This window comes from Crocodylus siamensis, chromosome 12, assembly GCF_052110815.1.
Source record: "Crocodylus siamensis isolate JL-2025a chromosome 12, ASM5211081v1, whole genome shotgun sequence".
Taxonomy (NCBI): Eukaryota; Metazoa; Chordata; order Crocodylia; family Crocodylidae; genus Crocodylus; species Crocodylus siamensis.
In genome coordinates this window covers 6,179,983-6,206,028 of record NC_143406.1, presented here as the reverse complement: position 1 = coordinate 6,206,028, position 26,046 = coordinate 6,179,983, and the positions used below count along the sequence as shown (strand labels likewise).

At 46.5% G+C, this 26,046-nt stretch overlaps 1 protein-coding gene and 1 long non-coding RNA gene across 3 annotated transcripts in view; one reads left to right on the top strand and one right to left on the bottom strand.

Annotated features, from left to right (window-relative positions):
- LOC149854526 (uncharacterized) overlaps positions 1 to 26,046 on the bottom strand; it is a 51,496-nt gene that overhangs the window by 1,290 nt on the left and 24,160 nt on the right. The window contains exons 4-5 of one of the 2 annotated variants that reach the window (XR_016438683.1): positions 9,646 to 9,761; positions 217 to 309 (exon numbers count right to left, since the gene is read on the bottom strand). This is a non-coding gene — a long non-coding RNA (uncharacterized LOC149854526). Of the gene's footprint in view, positions 1 to 216; positions 310 to 9,645; positions 9,762 to 23,596; positions 23,888 to 26,046 lie in introns of those variants that run through there. The other variant, XR_016438682.1, reaches the window with a different exon arrangement.
- TNFRSF1B (TNF receptor superfamily member 1B) overlaps positions 20,198 to 26,046 on the top strand; it is a 28,758-nt gene continuing 22,909 nt past the window's right edge. Inside the window, exon 1 of the mRNA XM_090023855.1 lies at positions 20,198 to 20,812. Coding sequence (XP_089879981.1) covers positions 20,762 to 20,812 — 51 coding nt within the window. The 5' untranslated portion in view covers positions 20,198 to 20,761. The remainder of the gene's footprint in view (positions 20,813 to 26,046) is intronic.

Genomic DNA, 26,046 nt, shown 5'->3' with positions numbered 1-26,046 from the left:
TCTGAAATTAAACACAAAATCTTTGGTGTGGCCATAGACACTGACTCTGTGGGTGCTCTGGGACGCCTCTGTATTCATTAACATGACATGAGAGCTCACCCAATCCTTCTATAAAGTTCTTTACAGTATCTCAAAATATCAGCTCGTAAAATCCAACCATCTCCCCCTTTCCATTACAAAATAAAATCAGACAAGTTTCAAGCAAGGCACACTTACCAAACCAAATGAGACTGTCGCAATGTGATGAAAAATGTGAAGCAGTACACGACCACAAACTTCATGAGGGATTTCTGCTTTGGGCTGTTCATACTGCAATAGGAATACCACCAAGATGATCAGAGCAATAATAATTAATGCTAACATGAGTTCCACGTCCCTGTGCTAAGAAGGACAGAAGTGAGGAAAGGACCCCACACTCCTACTTCTTGTGACTCTGAAGTGTCTCCCAAGATCAGGTCACAGAATTTATATTCCTTTCATTTAGCTCCTAACAATGCTGGTAAGTAGGGTGAGGCATATGACAATTAAAGCACAGGCAGAGTGATGGACAGTAATAATGAGAAGTGGGAGAGGCTTACATAAATTATTACTGATATTTGTGTTTACCTGTGGTTTGAAACCAGGCAGCTCTCCAAATAGCAGAGCCCGACATGGCCGTGCCGGTCCTAGGAAGGTGCATCAGAGTATAATGGCTCATTGCATCAGTGAGCCTGAGGCTCTCATTCCATACTCTACAGCACACAAGGGAGTGAGATGGCTACATTCCTGTCATGATATTTGTAATTTAGTTTTAACTTGGGTTCCATTCACTAAATGGGTCGCCAACTGGCTGGTGGGCCGCACCCAGAGGGTGGTAGTGGATGGGTCCTTCTCAACCTGGAGGGACGTGGGTAGTGGGGTTCCGCAGGGCTCGGTCCTCGGGCCCGCACTGTTCAACATCTTCATCAGTGATTTGGACGAGGGGGTAAAAAGCACCCTGTTCAAATTTGCAGATGATACTAAGATGTGGGGGGACGTGGGCACACTGGAAGGATGCAACAGACTACAATCAGACCTAGACAGGTTACAAGGGTGGGCGGATGAGAATAGGATGGGTTTCAACACAGACAAGTACAAGGTGATGCACCTCGGGAGGAACAGCCGACACCATACTTATAGGTTAGGGAACTCCCCTCTTGTCAGCACGGAGGCGGAAAAGGATCTGGGGGTCATCATTGACTCCAAGATGAACATGGGCCGGCAGTGTGGGGACACAGTCAAGAAGGCCAACTGCACCTTGTCATGCATCCACAGATGTATCTCAAGCAGGTCCAAAGAGGTGATCCTCCCCCTCTGTGCGGCACTGGTCAGGCCGCAGCTGGAGTACTGCGTCCAGTTCTGGGCACCGCGCTTCAAGAGGGATGTCGACAGCATGGAGAGGGTCCAGAGGAGGCCACTCGTATGATCAGGGGACAACAGGGCAGGCCCTGAGGAGAGGCTACGGGACCTGAACCTGTTCAGCCTTCAAAAGAGAAGGCTGAGGGGGGATCTACTGGCCTATTATAAACTAGTCAGGGGGGATCAGCGGGCATTGGGGGAGACCCTGTTCCCCCGAGCACCGCCAGGAGTGACCAGGAATAACGGTCACAAGCTGGCAGAGGGTAGGTTTAGGTTAGATATCAGGAGGCACTACTTCACGGTCAGGGCGGCTAGGGTCTGGAACCAGCTTCCAAGAGAAGTGGTGCAGACTCCTACCCTGGGGGTTTTTAAGAGGAGGTTGGATTAACATCTTGCTGGGGTCGTTTGAGCCCAGTACTCTTTCCTGTCACGGCAGGGGGTCGGACTACATGATCTGCTCAGGTCCCTTCCAACCCTAGAAACTATGAATCCATCAGACCAGAGAAAACCCTTTGTATTACCAGGATTTCCTCAGAATTTCCCTTTACCAAGCCTACAAGTCTGTTCTTCTCCCCCTGTCCTTAGAGCAGTGCAAGCAATTTTTTCTTGGCTTTGGCATCAGTGCTATGGGAAGGGAAAAGGATGTAACATCTAGATCCCTCTTTCTTGAACACAAAGACTCCAAGGGGCCCTACAGATATTTTTTAGGGGGGGAACTATGCACACAACCCGAGCACTGGCAATGTCCTACATAGGAAGTAAAGCTTTATAGATGCTTTATACCTGCAGCCAGGTAGTACAGAGTGCCAGGGTTTCTTCCGTCCAGTAGGTGTGTGGGGTTTGGATAGGGAGTCCAGGGCAGGAGCTGGTAGCTCACCCCTGCTGTCACTCAAGCAGAAGCTGAGATTGGCACTTCACAGTCACTTGGTGGAGTCACATCAATGGGAATTTGGGGCAGGAGCAGAGATCAGCGCTCCCCAGCAGCTTTATCGAGCTACATTAACTCACTGAAGGGCCCTTTGCAACACAGAGGGAACTGGCACCCTCAGTGGATGGTGACAGTGGGGAAAATAATGCATCCAAATCCCCAGGGACTAAGCTTTTCAGGTTTGAGACTCTCGTACTGCCAAACCTGGGGTTGAAGGCTCCCCAATAGGGGTAGGAGTGATACCGGGTATACTCTGAACCAGAACAGTGTTTTTATTTTACTTGATGGTGTGTTGTGTGCTGGTGTTTGTCTCCGTAATAAATCAGGGGTTGTGTTCATACTGCTTGCGAGGGAAGAGTTGTTGGTTTTATTGGACACCCTAGTGATTTATCTAGTGTTTCCCAGGCAGACTGGGTGGGGGCTCGAGCCAAGGTAACATATATTTAGTATCCCAGACTTGAACCTAGCCCTTTATTGCTGCTGACAGGCGCTCAGCAGAAGGGTTGCATATATGAACATAAATTACATCTGGACCAGGAATAGTTTTACAGGCATCTCAGACACTTGGCAATTATCACTGCACCAAAGTACCAGGAGCCTTTAGCAAATGTCTACCCTGGGACAGATGTGTACAGACAAAACTTAAACTGGTGTAAATTGTGCTGCTAGTGTTTTACCCTTGACATATTCAGGAGTAATTCCTATTCAGCTTGGGGGAGGTTGCCCCACTACAGGGTTCTGAGTTGACCATTCCCTTCTTTTTTAATACTGGTCAATACAACAATTCCACTGGTAGAAAGACCTCTTGTGTCCATGACCGCAAGCCACAACCGACCCTCAGCACCCACACTGTTCCTGTTCTGATCTCTCAGCCAGCGATTGCTGCCCTCCCATCCAAGCTGAGCAGAGCGCTGAGACACAGCATTTATGAAAATACAGATCCACAACCTTATCATGGCCTGACCCCCAAACTGTCCCTTTTCATGAGCCTGCTCAGATCAGGTCTTGATCTAACTATACCACTGGATAAAACTAGAACTAGGCAAACTTTTTTTCTAAATAGCAGTTCATTTGCCGAAAAAATGAAGTTTACAGGACACCAGAATGACTCAGGACTTCAGGTCCAGGAAGTATTTTGACTTGGAACAAAAAGAAACTGGGAGAAGGTTTTGGTTTCATATTCTTAAAATAAAACAGTCTAATTTCTTCATCCAGAACAAAGGATTCAGCTCAAATTGAGACAACATCATTTATTCTGAAAACCTTTTCTACAGGAAGATGAGTTTCTGTTTCCATGAGAAATCTAGCACTGTGGCAGTCTGGGCTGATGCAAATCAGAATTGTTGTCCATTCTGCAGTGCAATAGAAAAATCCATTCTTTGCTAACACATTTCATTATCTGAGGATATGCAGGCAATTACTACCTGAAGGAGAAGCCCTCCTGTTGTGTACACCTGCTTAATGCTTCAAATGTGCTGCTGGGTGACCTAAGACAAACTCTCAGGGATCTTTATAGCATTAAAAGCCACAGATGGAGAAGAAACTCTGTAACATAAGCAGGGATGGACCAGCGAATGGAGGACATGTGCTAGGGAGCCCTGCAACCCCTGCCTGCTACCACAGGTGGAATAAACATGGATTTGTTGTCGGCAGGACAAGTAAGGATGGCTCTTTTGGGTAAAGACCAATGGGCCTTATAGACTACTCTACCCCAGCTGCAACTTGTGTGGTCCTTGAGGACCTGTCTCTAGAAAACCCTCCAAAGCTATGTTCATCTGATGATACTATGCGTTAGACTTTATTTTCATGGTAAAAGAAAAAAGAACTGGCAGGAAATAAAACAATGCATATATATGTTGGAACACGTTTCTCAGAGTCTGACTGTTAGAAGGGGGCAAAAAAAATTAACTATGCTGTCATGGTTAGAGAACCAGTAGCTCCCCTTTATCTTTTATTATCTTTTAAGCACAGTTTTACCGCAGGCATCACAGCAAACTCCACCTCTCCAGAAAATTACCTTTTCTCGTATTTATCTGAAGTCCTGTTTCAGAACAATGCCAGTGTTTAATTATAATAAAGATAACACACCCAGTACCATATACACCGTTAAGTATTTCTCCAGTCTAGTTTCCATATGGACAGATGGAAAAACAAGAAGGCCAATGTTTTCAGACCACTGTGGTAAAACTTAGGTATAGGAATCTCCTTCTAGATGCCATATGACAATTTTTATTTTGTGCCTGGTTTTGTTTCAGTAAACTCTTAGGCAACAGTGGATTTCTTTTGACACCAATAATACTTGAGCAAACCACTGAAGTTTGATGCATGTATGATTGCTCAATTGGAGCATGAATTAGAGAGGGAGTTGGCATCAACACCTATACTTAACATTGCCTAATGCTAGTGATAAGATCCTGGTTTTCATTGCTTACACCTTTCTCCAGGATCAACAGTTTAGCCTGAAGCTTTCCCTGCCTTATAGTCCACGATGTTTGGTCCAGTGATGAAGTCACCTGTGCTGATGAGGGGGCATGGCTGGCATCACCTGTTTACAGTGCCCTTCTGTCTAATTTGGACAAACTGGGGAATCTCCACGTGAAAGAGTAAGTGGACACCAATCAGACATCACTACCAGAAAGACACATGAGCCAATGCCAGAACCTTTACCTGTCCTGGACATCCATCACTGACCTCACAGGAGCTGTTCTTAAACAACAGAGCTTTACAAAACAGCTTAAATGCAAAACTGCAGAACAAGAAATAAGCCACACACTGCATTGCCTGAAGTATGGGCTCAACAGAGACTCTGGATTCTCATCCCATTACCTGCACTACCTTTTCTAACCTTGATGGCCCTTAACTGCTTTGTTTTAGCCCTTTTCAGCGCTTCAGCCCACCTTCCCCTCTCTCAGCCAGTCCTCTCCTTTCCTCCCACTTTCCCTAGTCTTTCCTTTGAAATGACTTTATTCCCTCCTAGTTAGTGTCCCTGCTCTCTGCAAGGACATTTATAGCATTTGACAAAGTAGGATTTCATGCACAAAAGCTCATGCCTCTCTGAACAAGTTACTTTATGAGATGAGACCCTGCCCAGCTTTCTGCCTACCTTCAGACTAACAAAACTAACGACGTCTCTCTGATAAATCAGAGGCAGAGGTCCAGGTAGCTCAGGATGTTATAATGGGAGGTACCCCTGTCCCCTTCTAGACATCTGAGCAGACCCTGAGGACAAGCACCTCCTTGTCAAAATGCACTTGGTGCCCAAAGTCAAGAAGAACCAGGGTGGATGGAGGCTGAACTCCTCTCTCAGCCCAGGAATGGACGGTTGTGCTGTGTTACCACAACTCCTGAGCAGCTTGTATAGTCTCTTCTGTGGGACATGGAGACTGAAGACCTGCAGGTTCTCTGCTTCCCCATCCTGGCCCTTCACCAGGCCTGTAATGAGTTCTCTCCTCAGAGTATGTTTTGAACCACGGTTTTCTGCTCCCCAGTTATGCACATTAGCCAGTGCATTAGTTCTTGAGAAGCTGGCTCAAACTTGCTCCTCTGTGGTTTAGGGCCATTGCCCTTACATACACCTCATAAAGCAGGAGCTCAATGGCCTCCTCAGAGACATTTGAGTAGCATTCGCAACAAGCTCTCAGGGCAGAGGAGAAAGGATTTGAGCTGCAGCCTGCCCATTTGGGAACCAGTACAGTACAACAGGGCAAGCTTGTTTAATCCACAGCTTGTTGATGCCAACAGAGCACAACCTTCACCACCTTTGGGAAGTTTTTTATTTTAGCCCATTCTTGAAGAGCAATAGAAGCATCTCCAAAGAGGCTGCATTAGCCAGAGGGCTAGTGGACCTCTGTGTCATATTGTTTTTATGTGAGTATTTGCCTGCAGTTACAGTCCAAATCCTATTTCTGGGATGGGCAAAGAGCTGGATGGGCAAACAGCCCCAACTCTCTGGTGTTGATATGCAGAATGGAGGAAAGGGACTGCTTCACTTTGTTTTTGGAGCTGTGAGAAGTCTTCAAATATAATTTGCCATTGGGCCCTGGACTAAAGGCCTGTTTATTACATATGGGTCTGTAATGGGTAGCAACAACCCACCTTCAGTCCTCTAGAAGTTGCTATTCTTATCCATGGATCAGATAAGCAACTGCTGCCTCCCCAATCTGAGCCTGGCACAGTACTAAGCCACAGCATCTATGCAAATATGGACCCACCATCAGATTGTGGTCCAACCCCCAACCTGTCTTTGATATTGGGGTTTGTACTGCCTGGTACAAGATTGGTGCAGAGAGCCTACCTGCAGCTTTGCAGGGGTGCATGGGCACCTTACACAGACTCCTAGGAGACAGATCTCCTTAAATGTTTCTTAAATGTGGTGAGGGATTTTCCATGAGCTACGTCAGGGAAACAATACTGTAAATGGGTGAAGTGGGGAGGGGGGAATGAGTGGGGCATCAGACCTGGGCAGTGACTTAGAAGGAAACCCAGAATGGCCCCCTCCCCCAAGAAGCCTTTTTCATGGTAGAAGCAGCCCTGTGCTACCCCATCGTTGGAGCCGGACAGGCTCAGCTACATGCTCAGTAAGGCATATGTGGAGGAAGAGCTGCTCCCTTTCGTGAGGTGAGCCAGGGCAGGTAAAACTCTGCTCCTCCTCCCTTGTTCCACATGCCCCCCAGCTCTCTAGTGGTCAGCATAATTCCCATCCCCAAACACACAGTCCCCACTCCAGATGCAGAAATTGCTCACTACATCTCTGCCCAGAAGAACTGAGCCATTTACAGATCAAGTCCCTCTTAGGTGCAGAGTACAGAAAAGAGCTACCAGAACTCGGGGGGGGGGGGGGGGGGGGGGGGGGGACGGTGAAAACACGCCTCCTCATTCACAGAAACTCAGTCTATTTGCTACACAGTATTTTTACGTGGTGTCTGGAGCTCTTAATCCCTGGATTGGCTGGATGCTAACACCTTTAAGTGGCTTAAAGCATTCATCATTCATCTTAAAGTGACACCATTTTAGGGCAGGATTATCTCTAATCCGCATAGCCTTGCGCCTATTTCATTGAGGTGTGGCCACTCCCCACAGCTGTTGAATCCAAGTTGAAGTTCTCCAGCATCCCGGGATGCAGTAGCCCCTCCCAGGCCCTCCTAATTCTGTGGGCTTTCACACCCTGGCTGTTTCTGCTAACATTATTTCCCATCTGATGGATTTTTTTTTTCATCTTACGCCACAGGTAGTAGGTGTAAGTCTTCTGATGCAGGGCGAGGACTCTGCATGCAGGAGGCGGAGGGAGCTGGGAAAGGGAGAAATAAAGAAGGCATTGTCCTACTGCTGTTGCTGCTTTCTTTTCTTGTCCCAAGGTGGCTGGCCTTTAGGTTGTCAGATCTCCCTTTGGGCTATGACAGGTCCAGGTCAGTTCCAAACAAGCAAGCATCCTTAGCACCTCTCCAGATTTGTGCACCCATAGCAGCCATGGGGCTGCAGCCTGCCTGGACTGGATTAGCATGGGCAGGAGCCACCTCTGTGGTCCAGCGTGTGGGACTTGGTGCAAGAAGACAGAGTGGGGAAAGGAGACTCATTGCTGCCACTGCTGCCAGTTTCCCCGTCTCAGCCACGATGCCTAAGGAGTAATGGACCGGGTAGGAGAGGGAGGGAAGCTGTGCTGCCCTCAGCTTCTCCTGCTGCCAACTGCTTGTGTGCTGGACCACACGTCTACCCTGCCATGATGGCTCGGCAGCTGCTGCCACTGCTTCCCTCATGACTCAACCCTGGAGAGGAGGTGGGGTGGTGGGCAGTGCCACCTGTGCCCCCCCGAACTTCCCTAATACATCATCTATGGTCCCTACTTCCCCCCTGCTCCAGACTTACCTGTGGGGGCTGCTCTCCATGTTGCCTGGCTGCCACGTGCATGTGTGTGTGTGTACACATGCAAATGGCACTCTGTGCCTGATGGCCCTCCTCCCACACCCCCTAGCCCAAAGCAGCCCCTTTGTTCACAACTCTTTCATATATTCTTGCAACCCACTTTTGGGTTCTTGTAACCCACGGGTTAAGAAATGCTGACTTAGAGCACCCTCAGGTACACAGCCACTGAAAAAGAGACACTTCATGGCCTGGTGAGTTAGAGATCTGAATCAGTCCAGTAGAGGGCAATGCACGGCCACATTTGTACCCTATAGAATTTCATTAACTGGGGCAGATAAACTTGCTCTAGTGCCATATGGTATTAGTACAAAAGGTCTAACACTGTTCTGTCTTCTGTCTTCTAGTTATGGTCTCTGGAAAAATCTTCCAGCCTGTGAAATTTTAGCCTACGTTGCTTTTATTTGTGACGAACACTCTCATAGATTTCATAGATTTCATAGACATTAGGGCTGGAAGGGACCTCGGGAGATCATCGAGTCCAGCCCCCTGCCCAAGGGGCAGGAAGTCAGCTGGGGTCATAGGATCCCAGCAAGATAAGCATCCAATTTACTCTTGAAGGTGTTCAATGTAGGTGCTTGAACCACCTCCGCTGGCAGACTGTTCCAGACCTTGGGGGTTCAGACAGTAAAGAAATTCTTCCTTATGTCCAGCCTGAAACGGTCTTGCAGGAGTTTGTGACTCATCGATAAATGGCAAAGCAGTCAGCTGAGGTAACAGATAACAGACTGTATTTTGGGAGAGAGAATTCTGCATTTGCCGCTTTGTACAGTTTAGCTTAACAATGACTGAAAGATTGCCAAGTGCAGCTCATCATTTAAAGTAGGTGAAAGGAAAAACAAAGTTTTAAAAGTCCCATAGAAACACTCTCCCTGAAAAACAATGGAAATACCTAATGAATACAGCACAATCCACTCCATCTTTGGCAAACTTATCACCTTAGCCCACTGTACAGGAGCAGCAGCAGCAGCAGCATCTTCAAAATGGTTGTGGTGGTCAGAGGGCTGGTTGACTTCTGTGGGTCATCTTGCAATTTTCTTCTATTTGTTGTCTTCAAGTTACGATGCTGCCTGATGTTTATGCGCAAAATGACTAAATGAAGGTTTTGGTTTTTGGCTTTATATATCAACATCAGGACTCAAGTAGTATTGCTGCCAGATCACAGAGACTGTACTTTGCTCTTGTCTCTTATAGTGTCTAGCACAAAATTCAATCTAATCTTACCTTCCCAAAGCTTAGCTTGCCACCTAGCGGTACAAAGACTTGAAGGACAATCAGTAATAGGTTGAACATTGCAACTTCCAACCAAGGATCTTGAAAGAGCTGTCTACAGTCAATATAGGAATGTTCCCAATAGCCCATGCATTAGTAACATCCACTCTGCAGACAGAAGGAAGAAGGTTCAGGAAATTTAAGTGACTTACCTCAGTTCACACAATGAATCTGTTGCAGTGATGGGGCTAAAACTTAGATTTTAATTCTCTTTAGCTGCAGGCACATCCAACCCTGCATCAGTGTTCTCATTATCAGTCATTTTTCTCTGCAAGAGAAAAAAGAGAAGAGAAAGATCAGGTATGTGTACAGATCTGGCATGACACTGATTTGGTCTATGCCAGAGTTTTATGACTTGTACCAGATGAATCATAGTGTATACCCAAACTAGGCACCAAACTAGTGTTGCAAATGAGTCTGAAATCAATTCTGTCTTCGCAGAAATGAGCAGCTTTGCTTCCACCCTCCAAGGTGGGAGCACAGATCCTCCAAGGTTTTTATAGCGTGGAAGTCAATGGAAGTTACGTATCTACCTCTGAGGACAAGTGGTATTGCCTTACTCAGATTATATTCCCCTCACACTTTTAAAGAAACTATCCTTGCAACTTCCCCCACATATGCCTTACTGAGCATGTAGCTGGTGATGGTAGAAGCAGCCCTGTGTATGTAGCTGGGCCTGTCCAGCTCCAATCATGGGGTAGCACAGGGCTGGTGCCCATCACTTTTACTTGCTGCTTTATATTAAAGGAAAATTTCCCCCACATGTTTGTTTGCAACCTGATGCACCTTCAAACTCAGAACCGTAGGCTCTGGTTCTGGAGAGCTCTAGTCTGAAAAGCCCATCACTTATAGACATCTGCAAAGCACCTACTTGGAGTTCCCCATGCATGTGTACCACATGATTTCTGAAGTCTCCAAACCAGATGTAGACAGCAGATAGTGGAGTATATACATGGTAGTATAAGGGGGCAGGAATAAAGTCCCTTTAAATCTTCTTATGGTTCTACCATTAGTGTAACTCATTTCTTTTCTCCTTCCCATTATTCTGACAGAAGGAAGGAGCTTTCCCATCACCCCCTCAGCCTTTCATATATATTTGTACATTGTTAGGACAGAATATATTCTGATACTACTTCCAAATGCCTTGAGGCCACTGATTCCAATTTGCTGCCCTAGGTGGAGCTGCATGAGGTGCTGTATGCTATATGAAGGTAGAAGTGACCCTGTCATTTATATAAGAAATGCCTCAAATCCGCCACAGGAAATGTTAATAAGATGACTTTTGCTCTTGGGACTTTAGCTCACCCTATCATAATTATTATCATTAAAATCTCTTTAGCCTCTGAAGCCAGAAAGGAAAGGAAAAAAAAACTCGAAAAAACCCATGGTGTTTAAGGTGTTTCCTTATTTCTTTAAAATATATTGAGTCTTTTGGTGAGTTTTTTGTCGGCCCCCCACCCCCCATGCCCAAAATCTTTGTCTGGTGGACTTAGTTGGCATTAAATGTGGCCTTTGCCCTTTCTTATGGGAAAATAATAAAAGCTAATTGAGACAGTCTGGAGCTGCTTTGTTATGGTTGCTGGAATCCAGCCCTACTTTGTTTAAAGCAAGACAAATTGCTCCACAAAAGGGTGGAAAAATGAGCTAAACTAGACGACAGCTTCAATTTCAGTTCTGGTACTTCCATTTGCAGCGTTTCTGGGAAAGAAGCAGTGCCAGCATGCATGGCAAAGCAATCTGACACCTGGTGAACTTGTATTAACATTGGTGTGCTGAATGCATTGCTTTTTAGCTCACCTGTCTGGTCATAGGGCTTGCAACAGTGTTGGGGACGTATAGTTTTTAGGGTTGAGGGGACTCCATAAAAAATAGAAGGAAAGATGGAGGGGAAAAAGGGGAGACAGGAAGAAGAATCTAGTGGGGAATGACAAACAGGAGCCTGGGGACCGTACAGTATCAGAGGCTCACATCCTACGTGATCAGGATTTATCTCATGATGTTATTTGGTTTCCTTGGTCTAGTGTGGTCACAAAGCCTTTTCGAATCAGGAGGATGAAGGCCCAGAGGTGCCATGGTGGATCCTCAGTGGCAGCTGTATTGATAGCAAAGGCTGGCTGCTTCACATTCACCCATCCTATTGGCAGCCTCCAGGAAGAGGTGAGAACCTCATCCCAGGAACCAATTTAAGTATTCTGTACTCTGATGATTTTACCAGAAGCCAATCTGGGTCTCTACCAGGAGCTGTAAGAACACCTTACTGTGATTCATTCATCCCATACAATTTATCTCTAACTCCTGTCATTTTTTATAAGCAACCTAACCTGTCTTAGTGGGACTTTTGTTTTCTTGGACTGCTCAGTTTACAGGTCCCCGCACAACCCCTACTTGCCTGGGGAGAAAGGAGTGAGCAGGGGAGGAAAATGCACTAACATGGGAGCCCAGCCTGTTCCCTTTCCTCTGTGCTCTCCCACCAGCTCTGTCTGCATCTTTCCTTTGCAGGAAATGCTGCAGATTCACTCTGCTCCCTTTCATCTGTATTGGGCAGCATCTTTGGGGTTGAAGTGCTATCTGAGGCCAACATCTCCTTGACTGCTGTAGGTGCTTCATAAGGGAAAGCAGCAGTTTGTTTAGGTTTCTGTTAACTCACATTTGCAATAATTTGGAATATAAGCATTCTCTGAAATGACTGCTAACAGTGACTGGGTCAGCAGGGACAGAGCCTGCTGCCAAAGAAAACTGCTTAAGGGGAAACTGAGAACTGAAAAGAAGCAAAGAGAAAAGCTGGCCACTGTAATTTCCTGTATGTCTGGGTGCTTGCCAGGAGTGGGGGAAGTCAAACAGGATAGGAAATTTTAATCAAATAAATGTAGGGTTTGGGAAGGGAAAGTGGCATGACTCCCACCTCTTTAGCCTGCCAAACTTAAGTTACTGTACTAGTTTACACAAGAAGTTTCTGCAGAACACTGGAGAATGTGGGAGTTGAGGGAGCGGGTTGGGGAGGGGGACCCTCTTTCCTTTGCAGAAAGGCTTAGCTGACAGCCAAGATCCTAACATGGTAAAACTGAAGAGCTCGAGTGTATTACAACATTTATCTTAGTCAAAGATCTGGTCCTGCCTACAGGAAGGCAGCAACCAGTGGAATTGTGTCCAACTTACAATAAGTAATTCAAACCAGTATTAAAGGTTGTTACAAAACAGCTGAGTTGTAGGACTTTATTTTGTTTTTTGTTTTTAAGCAAAACCAAAAAATAAAATAGGGGAAATAGAAAAGATGTTTGTTAGTTCTAGCCACCAGGGATTTGTACAAAATGGCAAGAGATGTGCACAGCTAGAGCAGATTTTTTGTAGCCTGCTACGATACAAACTCTGGTCAGGCCCTGTGAACGTGCGGGAAATACTTGAGCAACCTTGACCAGAGGTCATTCACACAGTCACATGCCTGAAATGAATGGGATGGAGCCAGTAGGAAAGACTTCTGCAAAAATGCAGGCCCAGCGTCTTTCAGTCTGAGAACCCAAAGCATCTTGTCTGAGTCCTTCAAACACCCCTGAATCTTCCTTCCTAAAAACTAAGTGCTATGGCTATAGTAAGTGAGGTGCCAGGTCAGAGTTTTATTCTCAGCTCCCACCCAGGGCTGCCCTGTCCTTGGTGCTGTTCTTTTTATTCAAGGAGCCTGACTCCCCTAGTGGGGTGGGCACGTTCCTTGGAGAGACAACTCTCTGGGTCCCAGTCCTTGATCCTGGGCATGCTTATGCATTTTGTATTCAGCAGTCACTGCCAAAAATGCATGAATGGCCCTGGACACAGGAATGGGCACCCAAAGCTCTGTGTTTTAGAGGGGAGCCCAACTCACTGAGCTAAATTTCAGGCTCCTGCTTGCTTGTAATCTCTGACTCCTGCTTTCCTCTGTGACTTCTGTTTTACTTTTTTATGGTGGCCCTGCTACACCAGAAGGGGTGGAGGTGCTCTTGGCCCAGGGCAGGAACTCTCTTGGAAGGTGGGATATGTCAGTTTGAATACACTCAGGATGAAAAGGGCTCTGTCAGGTAGGTCACGAGGCAGAAGGATGGTAGCAATACTGTCACTGGCTGTCTTTGAATGACAGAGGCCATAAGTGCTGAACTTGATACTGAGTTTGGTTAAAACCTGTTCTGAGCACAGCCACTGGATTGGACCTCTCCAGAGACTTGGGTGCTGTTCTGCCCAGTCTGTGAATCTTGAATTGGCCTTTTCAAGGTTCGGGCATCTCAAGATTCAACTTTGCTGTGAGGGGGGGTGGTTCCGAACATATGCAATTCCTAAGTTGGGTCTCTGGAGAAAGCTTTGGCACCTGCAGGCTCCTAGGCACTGGAGCGGTCAGGCAAGTGTTTTGTCTTCCCAGTAAATGCTCCCCTGAATTGCCACTGGGGAATAGTTTCCTCACAGGCCTGGCCTGGCTAGAAGATGGATCTCTCCATGGCATGTTCTGGCTCCAACTCTCCAGCTTAAAGAATTTGGTAGATGAGCCCTTAACTGATTTCCTGGCTCTAGTGATCCAGCCTAGGGTAAGCTGCAGGCAAATCTCTCTGCCCTGGGTCTCTCCATTGTGGGGAAATCAGCAAGCCAACCTTTACACTGTTCCCTTTGGCTTTAGCTGTTTCTGGTCTTCTATTCCAAGGGAAGTCCCAAGGATCCCTTGCTACATTCAACTACCTTCTCCAGGGAACTCCTGGAGACATCTAGCTGGGCTTTCTGCTTTTCCTTTCTCACTGTATTTCTTCTCATCCCCTAGTCTGCTCCAGCTAGGAGCACCTGCACTGTCACCAAGGAGCTGACCGTACTTTATGGGACCAGTGACCCTGTGACAGTGGTCCAGAAGCACGTGCGTGTGTTCTGGTCACTTGCATATGATCCTTCCTTACCTGATTGGTCACTCACTGGGGTTACCTGTTCAGTGCTTGGGTCCCAAAGTGAAAGGGGCCACCCAAAGAAACTATTCATAATTAGGGGGACCCAATCCACAGGACAGCACTACCTGCCTGCTTGACCATTTAAGCAAGAGAAGGTCCTGATACAGTAACTTCTGAATTGTGGGGGATTTCAGTGTGGGATCTAAGCAGCACTGTCTCAGAAAGAATCTTCTGTGGTTAGAGACAGAAGTGACAGAGAGTAATGCGCAGCACTGACTCCCACTGGCTTCCTTACTTGACATGCAAACTAACCATAGGACCCATTTCAGAAGTGTTGAGGGAGTAAGACGTGGGGTAAGGAGAATATTTCTGCTGTTTTAGGACAAGAATGTGCTGCTGAGGTGTAAGAAACAGAGGGGAAAGGACATCCAGCAATGTGCTATCCAGAGTGCAAGAAAATATTTCCCAGAAAGGGATGTCATGATTCTCTTGGAGAAGAAGGAACAGGAAATCCATCACCCTACTGCTGTATTTGTGAGGGCACGTCCCACAAAGCACATCTTGAAGTCACATCTTCAGAGATGATCATTCTACCATCAGCTGGGATCCCACTGAGGAGTCAGACACCATCTCAGATGCTCTAAAGTGTGTGTGGGTGGGGGGAGGTGGTGGTCAGGAACTTGGGAGACTCATTTAGCAGGGTGGGGTAAGGGAAGGGAAGAAGAGGCAAGACCTATCTCCAAATCTAAAGCGCCAAAATCCTGCATTAACGTGGTAAGATACTTAGTTTTTAATTTTTCCCCCCAACTAACTCTTTCAAACATTGTTCTGGAGAAAAGCTTAGAAACATCAATCTAAGAATGCCCTTTAGGATCGGAAATGTGCGGGAGGGGGAATAAAACTTCCTATTCATGTCGGTCCCTAGATTCTTTGGAGGCCTCAAGTAATGGCTTTTGACTGGTTGGGACTCTTGCTACATAAAGGTCTCTTGCAATGAAAAGCCGAAGAGCTTTGAAAAGTTAGATGTTGCACAGAATATGGACAAAATTAATGCTCCACGTTGAGGCCAAGATGCCTCATGGCCAATGTGAATATAGTCATGTGAGAAAAACAAAAGATAAACTGACTTCCTAAAGAAAACAAGGATTTTGAGAAATCAGTCAAGCAAGGTAGTTTTGCTTCCTGCCATATAATCTGGCTTTGCTTGTTTTAGGAAGAACTGTTCATGATCATTTAATTTTTCAGTCTGTTGTTGCTTAAGGCCTCCAGTTTTGTAACTTACTAGTTTTACCAAATTGTGCAAGATTTGAAGCTTGCCTTTGCACAAGTTGATGGAAAAATAAGCAAGTTGGTGAAGTGTATCCCTTAATCAAAAAATAAAAAAGTGTTACCTGCTCTGTAGTTTCTACTTGGGGCAAAATTCAGCAATCAAAATGGGATGTCTTCAGTGCCTTTCAGCCAAGATTCCCATGGCACAAACGTTAGAATACTGGTAGCCTTATGTCACGGAGTCACATAGGTGCCCCGTGAGTGTGAGGGTGATTGGCAGAGCTGTCAACCACCCAGGCAGTTCAGGTGCCTGGTTGCCGGAGCAACCAGGTGGGTCACATGGCCGGAAGGGGGCAGGGCCAGGCCTTTATAAGCAGGAGCTCTGCGGCTCGAGCTGAGTGGCCTGAGTTGGTGGTCGCAACCTTACCACACTAACTGGCTGCGATGATGCAGGGAACAAGATCACCCTGACGGGAGGTAGGACTAAGAGTTATTGTTAGGCGTGTGGAGCCTCTGTTTATGTTACAGCCAGATGGCTGGAGTTTGAGTTACAGTTTACTCCGGAGGACCGGGTGAGGCTGTAGGGGAGCGAGGAGGCCTCAAGGGAGCTCCCCAACAGCTTGGGGGTTCCCAGTGCCCAGTTGGGGCACAGTGCCAGGGGCACTATTGTTGGTGCTGCAGGGCACCATATTGCGCCAGGGAGGCGCGGTGTGCGGGGTTACAGACCCCAGCCCATAAGGGCGGTGTTTGCCCAGTCGGCAAACGGACCCAGCGAAGGGTCAAGGGGACAGGCACGGCGGTGAGCGCCTGTGCCCCTAGCGTGAGACGCGCGGTGTCGGCCCTAGCGAGGGCAAGGCCCGGAACGGGCAGGGACAGGGCGCGAGGTGCGCGGTGTCGGCCCTAGCGAGGGCAAGGCCTCAGAGGGGGGAAGCGCAGAGAGCGCGGTAGAGGCCCCAGACGGGCAAGGCCCCAGCGCGGGGCAGAGTCGAAGCCCAAGGAGCAAAGCGCAGAGAGCGCAGTAGAGGCCCCAGAAGGGTGAGGCCCAGAGAGGGGCAGAATAGCCAGTGATAGCGAGCCGGCCCAAGGGCGCCGAGACTAGGGCGGCGAGAGCGAGCCGGCCCAAGGGCGCCGAGTCTAGGGCGGCGATAGAGCCGAGGCTAGGGCGGCGAGAGCGAGCCGGCCCAAGGGCGCCGAGGCTAGGGCGGCGAGAGCGCTCCAGACCCAAGGCGGAGCCGGCGATTAGCCAGGCGCCGGCTAGAACCCGGCCCAGGGGGCGCCGGTATCAAGCGGTGCTAGCGAGCCGGACCCAGGAGGCGCCAGCGAGTAGCTGGGCGCCAGCGTGACAGGCCCAGGGAACGGGCTAGAGACAGGGGCCCCGACCCAAGGAGGCGCCAGGTGGGCGAGGAGCCCCGGGGCCCGGGAGAGAGAACAAGGGCACCCGAGGGGCGAGGGACCATACAAACGTCCCCCAGAACAGCTGCGAGGCTTGGGGCGTGCTGAAGGGGAGGTTTGGAGGCACGCATTGCCCTTAAGGCGGGATGCATATTGAAACCCCATTCTGGACTAGGGACAGGACACCAATACCGTCCACTAGGGAACTGGCAGCCTCCACATTATATATTTAACTATCAAAGTCGTGGCGGGCGAGATTCTGAGGGTGCTACGTCACCCTAACGTGACGGTAGGGGGCGCTAGGGGGCTCACGGCCGCCCCTAGCCGCCGCTCCCTCACACCTTAAAAGGGTGAAAAGAATGAATATCCCATTATTCCGTTTGAGAAAATGGGTAGAGATGGTGACCCACAAACATCCAGTAAAGAAAAACAATCAGGAGGATCCCGGTATCTTGAATCTAACCTTCTGCTCTAACTACCCAAGTAGAAAGGACTGAAGATCTTATGGAAAGTAGTTCAAGCTTCAGTGGATCCCCTGGTGCTTCCTTTGTGGACTCTCGTTACTTCTCTCTGAAGCTTACTGAACATTGAATCATTTACAATGAGACTGCTTCTGGAGAGCAAGTAGTGAATTCTTGTGCATGTATGCCGATTATACTACTTTTGTTCAGATACTACCCCTGCCCCTTCTTTTTAGGGGAATTAGATGAGATGACCTCTTTTCTCAGCTCTCTGAACCATCTTGCCTGTAGATATTAGAAGTAAAGAAAGCACAAAATAACTGTACTAGAACTGCAAGATACTATGCAGCATAAGGTCAGCTCACCAAATGTCAAAGTGAGTCATTAGGAGGAAGTAAAACTACGACAGGACAATATTACACCCACTTTCTTCACTTCCACCCTGGGGGGTTACATTATTTCTCCAGAACCTCCCCTGAGCTCTGGAAAACAGTGGTCTTAGACTTACAAAAAACAAAAACCCCAAATGTCCACCTTGCCTATGAGTAACATTGCTCATGTGACTGTGATTGTTCAAGGATTTTCTATACTAATAGAATTCTATCTTTTGTCTAATATTTGTCTCTCTCTCAATATATAGCATAGTTCTTATTTACAGCACTGCTATATAAATATATATATATATATACACACACACAGAGGGACAGAGAGAGAGAGAGAAAGAGTAAATAAAACAGCTCTCCAGAAGAATTATGCCTAGTTTGTCTGCTAATTATGTTGGTGGTTACAAAACCATTGATGGTAAGTTTTGCAATTAAGAAAACCTCAAAAACTTTAAGTGTGGTGCGACTTTTAAGGGGAAGGACACTAATGAAACTTTGGAAAATCACTTGCTAACAGTGCAAGTGTTTTGAAATAACCATAACAAGAACAGAAAAACCAATAACTCTTCCCTTCCAAAGAGAAGAGCAACATAAAATGCAAGAAAGTAGTTTTACTTGGCAGCAGGTAGCATAGTTCCTATTTACAGCACTGCTTGTCTACAGAGTACGAAGAGGTCTCAATCAGTACAAACATCATACTGGTGTTGAGGCTTCAGTGAAACAAGGCAGGCATGGAATGGAAATGTGAACTTTTCAAAGAAAGCAAAGACAGTCAAAGTTAACCAAGAGACTTCATGTACTTTAAAAACTGTCCTTACTATAAAGGAAGCATTCTAGATACTACAGCTTAAATCCCAGATACTATAATCTCTTTTCAAATAGCTGAGAAAAATATCAGGCCAATTTAGACAAGAACCACTTAACTTGGAATTTTTCTACATTAAACTTATAATTTTTGCAGTTTTTTTTTTTAAATGAATGAGATAAGATTAGCCTCTTCCTGCTGGTTGCTTGTGCAGTTCTGGTATTTCTTTAATTAGGGTGGGAAGGAGAGGGACGAAAGAGGGTAAGGAAAATTCAGGGAAATTTCTGAGAGTATTTACACTGCCTGAAGTGAACCATGTGTTAGGCCCAAGAAATCTAAGCAAGTCACCCTTAACAGTCTTGAAGGCATTAAAAACTAGGTATTCTCATTGCTGAAAGTTTGGCTTAGCATGTGTTTGTTTTTTCACTAGGACCAGAATTTAAGCAATGGTGAATGCCCTTAAAATCCCATCCTGGAAGGATAGGCTGGAACCAATTTTCCATAAGGCCCCTGAAAGTAGGTTGCTCACAGAAATCAATGGGCATGTCATGTGTAAAGGGGTTGATAAATATCAAATATCCCCTCCATAAAAGATGGGCTTACACTGGAATTAAGCTGTGCAGTTTCTGCCTTACCTACTCCCACAGGACTATACAGCGGTCTGAACAGCTGCATACAACCAGTGGCACGTTTTCCTTATTAGATATTTTTCATGGCGAGTGGAGTCTGCTAGAGTGAGACGTTGTTTATCATGTGAGTATTATGTAATTTCTTCAAATTGTAGTTGTATTCCCCTTGTGAGGCCTCAGGTGGGGTCCTTTTTAAATCTGTTTGATATTGCCTGTTTTCTAATAAAATGTTTAAAAAAAAAAAAAAAAAAGCAGCTCCCCTTCCCTACAAGGGGTTTAAGAGAATATGCCTGGTGCACGACACAGTGGTACAAAAGACTGACTAAAAGGTGCTGGACTGTCAGAGGCCCCTGCTACACATTACATGCATTATGCAGTTCAGTGGCCAATCGTGCAATAAATGCAAGGAACCACCCATGCAAAGTAAAGCGCATGCCCAAAAAAATAACAACAACCAGCTCTCCGGCTGTAAGGAGAGCCAGCGAGCTGCAAAGCCAGTGTCTAAAGAGGCGCAACGAGCAATGCCTCTGGCTTCGAGAGACTCTCAAGACTCAGGCTTGGCCATCTCAGCTGTGCTCACGTCGGTTGGCAGGCAGAGAGGCCTGGAAGCCGCACAGGGCGGCCATCCTAGAGGACAGTCCGTTTTTCTGCTACTCTGTCCTCTATCGATACGAAACTGATGCCTTGATGTCCTCGAGAGAAAAACAGAGGACGTCAAGGCGTCGGGCTTCGTATCAATAGAGGACAGAGTAGCAGAAAACCAGGTTGTCCCCTATGATGGCCATGAACGCTGCGTGTCCCCACAGGCGGTGTCGGCGGTGGGAGCGCAGTGGCAAGCGGTGAGCTCCCGCAGGCAGCCGCAGAGCTGTTGGCAAGCGCTGACCAGTGGTCGGTGACTGCCCGCAGACGTCGCCGGCAGTGTCGATCAGGGACGGCCTGCAGATGCCGCTGGCGGTGTCACCGGGGGCAGGGTGGCAAGCGCTGGCGGCGCTTTTTGCCAACCTCAGGGCGTGCATGTGCAATGATGATGGCCACCCTCAAGCCACTCGGCTTGGGAAACACGCTTGTCACCTTCCTCACCAGCGGCTCCACGCAGATCCCGAGCGGGCCCCCTCGCTGCAGCCGCGACACCTGAGAGCGGTGCAGTCTCTAGGCCGCGGGGGGGAGGGCAACTTTCCTCAGAGATGGTGAGAATGACGAGCGTTATATTCACCACACTGAAGCCCGCTTTGTCCTAGGCCGTGTCTGCAGGAGGGTTTGGTTTGGCCCCGTGGTTCCTGAGTGGAGTTGACTGCCCGCCCGCAGGGTGCCCGGGCCGCTGACAGGAAAAGCTGCGTGCCGCGGGGGGCGGCCCCAGCCCGCGCCGGGCCCCGCCTCGCCTCGCCTCGCCCGCCCGCCCGCCGGCCGGCCCGCCCGCCGCCGCCTCGTCGCACTCGAGCCATGGGGCCGCGCTGGATGCTGCTGGCCGCGCTGCTGCGCCTGGCGGAGCAGGTGGGTCCGGCCCGGCCCGCGGGGGCACGGCCACGGGCACGGGCCCGGCTCTGTCGGCGCCTCGCGGGCATTGCGGAGGAACCAGCGCGGGGGGGCCGGGGTCGTGCGGGGCCGGGGAGAGCGAGACGGACCGACCCCGCACGGCTGCAGCGCGCCTCTGATTAATAGTCCGGGGGTGCGGGGGCAGGGGGATGTGTGTGTGTATTTTATATGTATGTGTATCTGTGGGGTGTACACCAAGTTGTAGGGGAACGCCCGTTCACCAGAGTGCGCCAAGGGATGATGAGGTCACCCCCCCCCCGACGGTTTCAGGCTGTCGGCGCCCCCAAAGCCTGGAACAGACCCCGCCGGGGGTGGTGCGGGCACCTACTCTGGGCACTTTTAACAAAGGTTGGATGCTTGTGTCGAGCCTAGATGACTTCCGGCCCCGGGGGCAGGGCCCTGGCCTCGATGGTCTTCTGAGGCCCCTCCAGCCCTGAAGTCTATGACATTTATGAGATAAGCAGTCAAGTGTAAGCTCCCCCCCAAAAATAAATAAATAAACTTGGGGTCCCCTAAACTGGTGGTCACCTGGCTTGCCCCTAAAGCCACTACTGAAACCATCTCCCTTTGGCACTGGGAAAGATCCCCTGAATACCCTGGAATCAGAACTAGACCAACTACATATTTGCAAAAAAGTCAGAACTAGACCAACTAGATATTTGCGCACACACATACAAAATCCTATTTCTGTGTGTGCAAATATCTAATTGATCTAATAAAAGAGATCACCCCTGCCACCAGTTGGGATCCCTTTTGCCTGTGGCTACAGTTTGCATCCCTGGGGCCTCTTACCCAAGAGGCTTTGATGCACTGAGTGGTTCTTGCTGGCAGGGGGCTGAGCTGAGAGGAGAGGCGCAGTGAAGGTTGGCAGGCCTAGAGCTTTGACACCTTGTCTTTATTTTCTGTTGGATACCTTGACTTTATTTTTTGCTGGACACCTTGTCTTTTTTTATGAGGGTAGCTGAAATGTAAGGGTGGGGGTGAGCTAAGTCTAAAAAGGTTAGGTTTTCTTGCTGCAATGAAGCGGGGGAGGAGGGAGAGGGGGAAAGACTGGAAAAGAAAATTCATGCTTGCTTGTGCAAGCAAATGACAGCTTCAAACCAAACTTAAAGTTAGCCTGAGGAAAGCTTGGCCTCATATCTGCTGGTTGTAGCGAAGGAAGCAGGGAAGAAAAATGGTTATTAGAAGTGACACAGTTTTACTTGTTTTTCTCATTCAACCAGGGTTGCTTTCAAGATTTTGATCTGGTTCAAGTGTGCATGTTACCCACAGGAACTGGGTGTAATTCTTGCCATTTCAGTCACTCAGGATATTTGGTGGTTTAGGCTGTCATGGGGTTAAATATATTCCACTTCTAACGCTCCTCTATGCAGTCTGCATGTGCAGACAGGAGGGCTCCGATTTCTCTCTTTTGCATCCATTCAGCAAGTTCTGGTGGTTCCTGAGTGAGGTTTTGCCTGGTGCTGGGCTGGACAAATAGTGTCCAATGGGTTTCAGCGCATAAGTGACAGCAGTTGTGTTGCATGTGTGTGTGTTTGTCTGTAGCTGCCACAGTGCCTTGGGAACCCAACAGCCACTGGTGAGGAAGGTAAAACCATCCCAGGAAAAATGTGTTTTCAAAATACTGGCCAAGCATCACTTGAACGGTGTAGATTTGTGTGGCCTGAAGGCATTTTTCCTTCTGGCAGACACGGGGATTGATGAGAGTGCCATGCTGTTACCTGGCCTCTCTAGCAATGGTCCCATGTTGCCAGGTGTGAAGTTAACCTCCGGTTACCCCCAAAAATCAGGATGAAAGATTGGTTAAGAAGCACCTGCAGAATTCAGATCCAACTTCCAGTCAGATGGAAGCGTTTGGATCTGGAGTTTGGTTTTGGCTTCGCTTTTCTTCTGTTACTTTTTTGTTCCTGTGACTTTTTATGGAGTGCAGTGTTATTCAGAAAGATCATGGTTTTGCAATACAGAATGTAAATGAAACTAGCTGGGCAAAACATAGGGATTAACAGGCTGGGTGTGAGTCTCACAAACTATAATCATTTGGATTTGCAGATGTAAATATATATCAGAAACATAAAGGGAGAAAATCTCCCTATAGTCTTATATGACCGTATAGAGTAAAATGTGCCAGCTGTTCAGAGCTGGGGAATTCTGAATTCCCTAAATGTTATGTTGAAAAAAGACTTTGTGGATATTTTCCCTTTTTATACCAATAATATCTCATCTCTCTGTGCCCTCTTTCTGGGTGATCTCTCACACATGGTTTGGTCTGCTATCTTTATGCTGTGAGATGATTCGCAGCTTCTCCATTCCTTGTCCCCATCCATCCCATACTGCATCTCAACTTGTTTCTTAGATGTGTCACCATCCATTTAAGCTTAACGTGGCTACCCCTGTACTCCTGGTCTCTCCACTGGAACCAATTCTCCTGCCCATTCCCTGGCTATTTTTTTATCAGCTTCATTGTGCCCCTCAAGCCTGTTATCTGCTTGTCTTAATATTCTCTTTTCCCTCCCCTCTCATAAAATGGTGACTATATATATGTGTGCTCCCAAGACCCGGAGTTAGACTTTTAGGATTTTTGGACCATGTCTCACTTGTATATATTTGGACAGAGGCCTGTTGCTTGGGTCCCAGATGTTGATTTTGGCCCTCAGGCACTTCATTAGTGTAAAATATTAAATAATATTTAGTGAAGCCAACACAGATAACAAAATCAAACTTAAAAAGTGCCAGATATTTTATTTCAATTAACTTTTATTTGTAATGGGATTTTTAAATGTAAATTAAATACACACTTTAATTTTATATAGGCAACTTATTTACAATTTACATTTATGACAACCTATATGAATGCATACTGTTACTATAATCTAAACTCATTAAAAAAATCAAATACTCATGTCTTAATTATTACTTTAGTTTTAAAGAAAGCGAAATTCTTGAAATGACATCCTGGTGGAAGTAATTTGTGACGCTTCTGGAACCAGAGGTTGGTTAAATGTTCAGCCAGCATTTGACAGCAGTAAACTCCTTCTGCAGAGAGAATATTTTGTTCAGTATAGCATAGTCAGCTAGTTTAAGTTCCTCAATGACTGTTTCTTTTGAAGTTGAGAAACTGATTATGAGTTGAAAAAATCGGGAAAGCCTCTGTTTTCTATTCCAAGCTATGAATAAAAAGCATGACATGAGAGGACAGGATTTTGTAGTTCTGAAACCTTGAAGAACTTGGTAATCCTTGAATTTAACATGCAAAACATATTTTGCAACAGTTACTTTTTCTGTAGGTATCCAGCACATACAACATAGTTTTAACTGAGAAAAAATTTAAACGCTGATTTTGTGCTTTCTTAATCCAATTCCACTTTCCATCAAAACAGAGCTTGATGCAAATTGCAAGTAAAAAATTAATCATCACTTAGAACATATTATTCATCATTTTCTAACAATAAAAATGTAAACATTAAGAATCTCAGTAAAATGTATGTTACATTTTATAATTGCTTACATAAATGTATCTAGATAAGTGGTATTTGTGTGATTAGCAAAAAGAAGGAGACTTCATACTGAAGGTGATAGCTTTAGTTAAAAATCGGCATTCTTTGATTATCAACCTACGAGAATCAACCTATCTTTAGGAAAATAACTAAAAAGTACAACTGAAAAATGAAATGGATGATTTAAACTGATTTAAACCACAGGCTTAATTCTCATATATATCAGTAAGTGGGAAAGTTAGATTTAGATCAATGTTTTGATTGCAACTGAATGTTGTATAATTGGGTGGAAAGATATGCTTTGTCAGTGAGCAGCTGAAGTTTTGGTGACAGAATAAAGAGAAAAAGAATGCCAGTTCATAGCATCTCTTAATCACAGTTATGAGAAATTTAACATAACACATCACATTAACCTGATGTGTTTGCACATCCTTGTATGTACTTTATTTTTATATGTTTAAAGGAGCCTCCAGTTTCCAGTTTGTTTTGGTTCATCACGAGTCATGGTGCAAGGTTATAGATAATGAACAACAGCATATATGACTAAAATCTCACCTTCACCATATTGCTGAAGCATTGCATTTAAAGACGGAACAAAAATAAATTAAAAATAGCTGTCTGTTACAAAGCAGAAACCTACTGATGATTCAGCCCTCACAAGCATCAATCTCTGGATTTGGTGTAGACTAAATTTCGGTTTGGCGGTGTGAACTAGGATTAGTGAAGAAAAGCAGGATTATAGGGTTTACGGAGTGTTGTTGACCATATTCTCATCTTTATGGCAATGGAAATTCAGAAAAACTCCAGTCGAGCTTACTTGCACTTAACATGGGTGACAGAGATCTGTGTCTGGCCCTGGTTCTTCAAGAATTTGTGTGGGCCTGATATGTTTAGTTACCACAATGTTGTTTTTACACTTTATAAATACACTATAAAATCCTCTGCTTTCTCAGTTTATTCAGGGAATTTGTATTTAGATATGTTGATGGGTGGCAGTATCCTAAAAAGAAAATCCATACCCATAAGGCAGAACTACAGAGTTTTTATTTTTGGATCTTTTCTGAGGGTGGGGGGAGATGGAAGAGTGCTACAGGGAAAATTGTGGTTTTTAAATCAGTGGAATGTGAACATGCAAAGCTTCTTGCTTCTGGGTTGAAAATCACCCCTCTGCACAGGACCAGAACGTGACTTTACTTAAGTAAATTATGGGCCTTGTCACAGCCCTGTCATCCAGTGGGAAAATTTTACCCAGGCAGATGAACAGTTTGTCCAATGGACCCATAATCTTGGAGCACAGTTTGCAGAAAAGTGACTTGGAAGAGTTCATATTCTGATCTTATGTCAATTGAAATAATTATCATTGATTTCAGAGAGCTTTGCTACCACTTGAGAGGTAGATTTAGTCCCAGCTAACTTTGTTCTTCAAATTCTGGACAATGTATTTTGAATAAAACTCTGCATTTGCTCTTCTTGCAGCAGATTCTGCTCATGAGCCACCTGCATCTCTTAACCTAACAACAGGTTCTCATGTCAATGCTGAGTGACTTCACTGTGGTTTTAAGTGCGTAGACAATGTTACCTATAGGTCTTAGTTCCTGTTTATAATCATCTGCTTGACAACCTGAATTGGAGAAGGCAGCTGAGTAAAATGTGGCTGGTAAAGGCAATGTAATGTGGCAAAGTTCCTGAATAACAGTA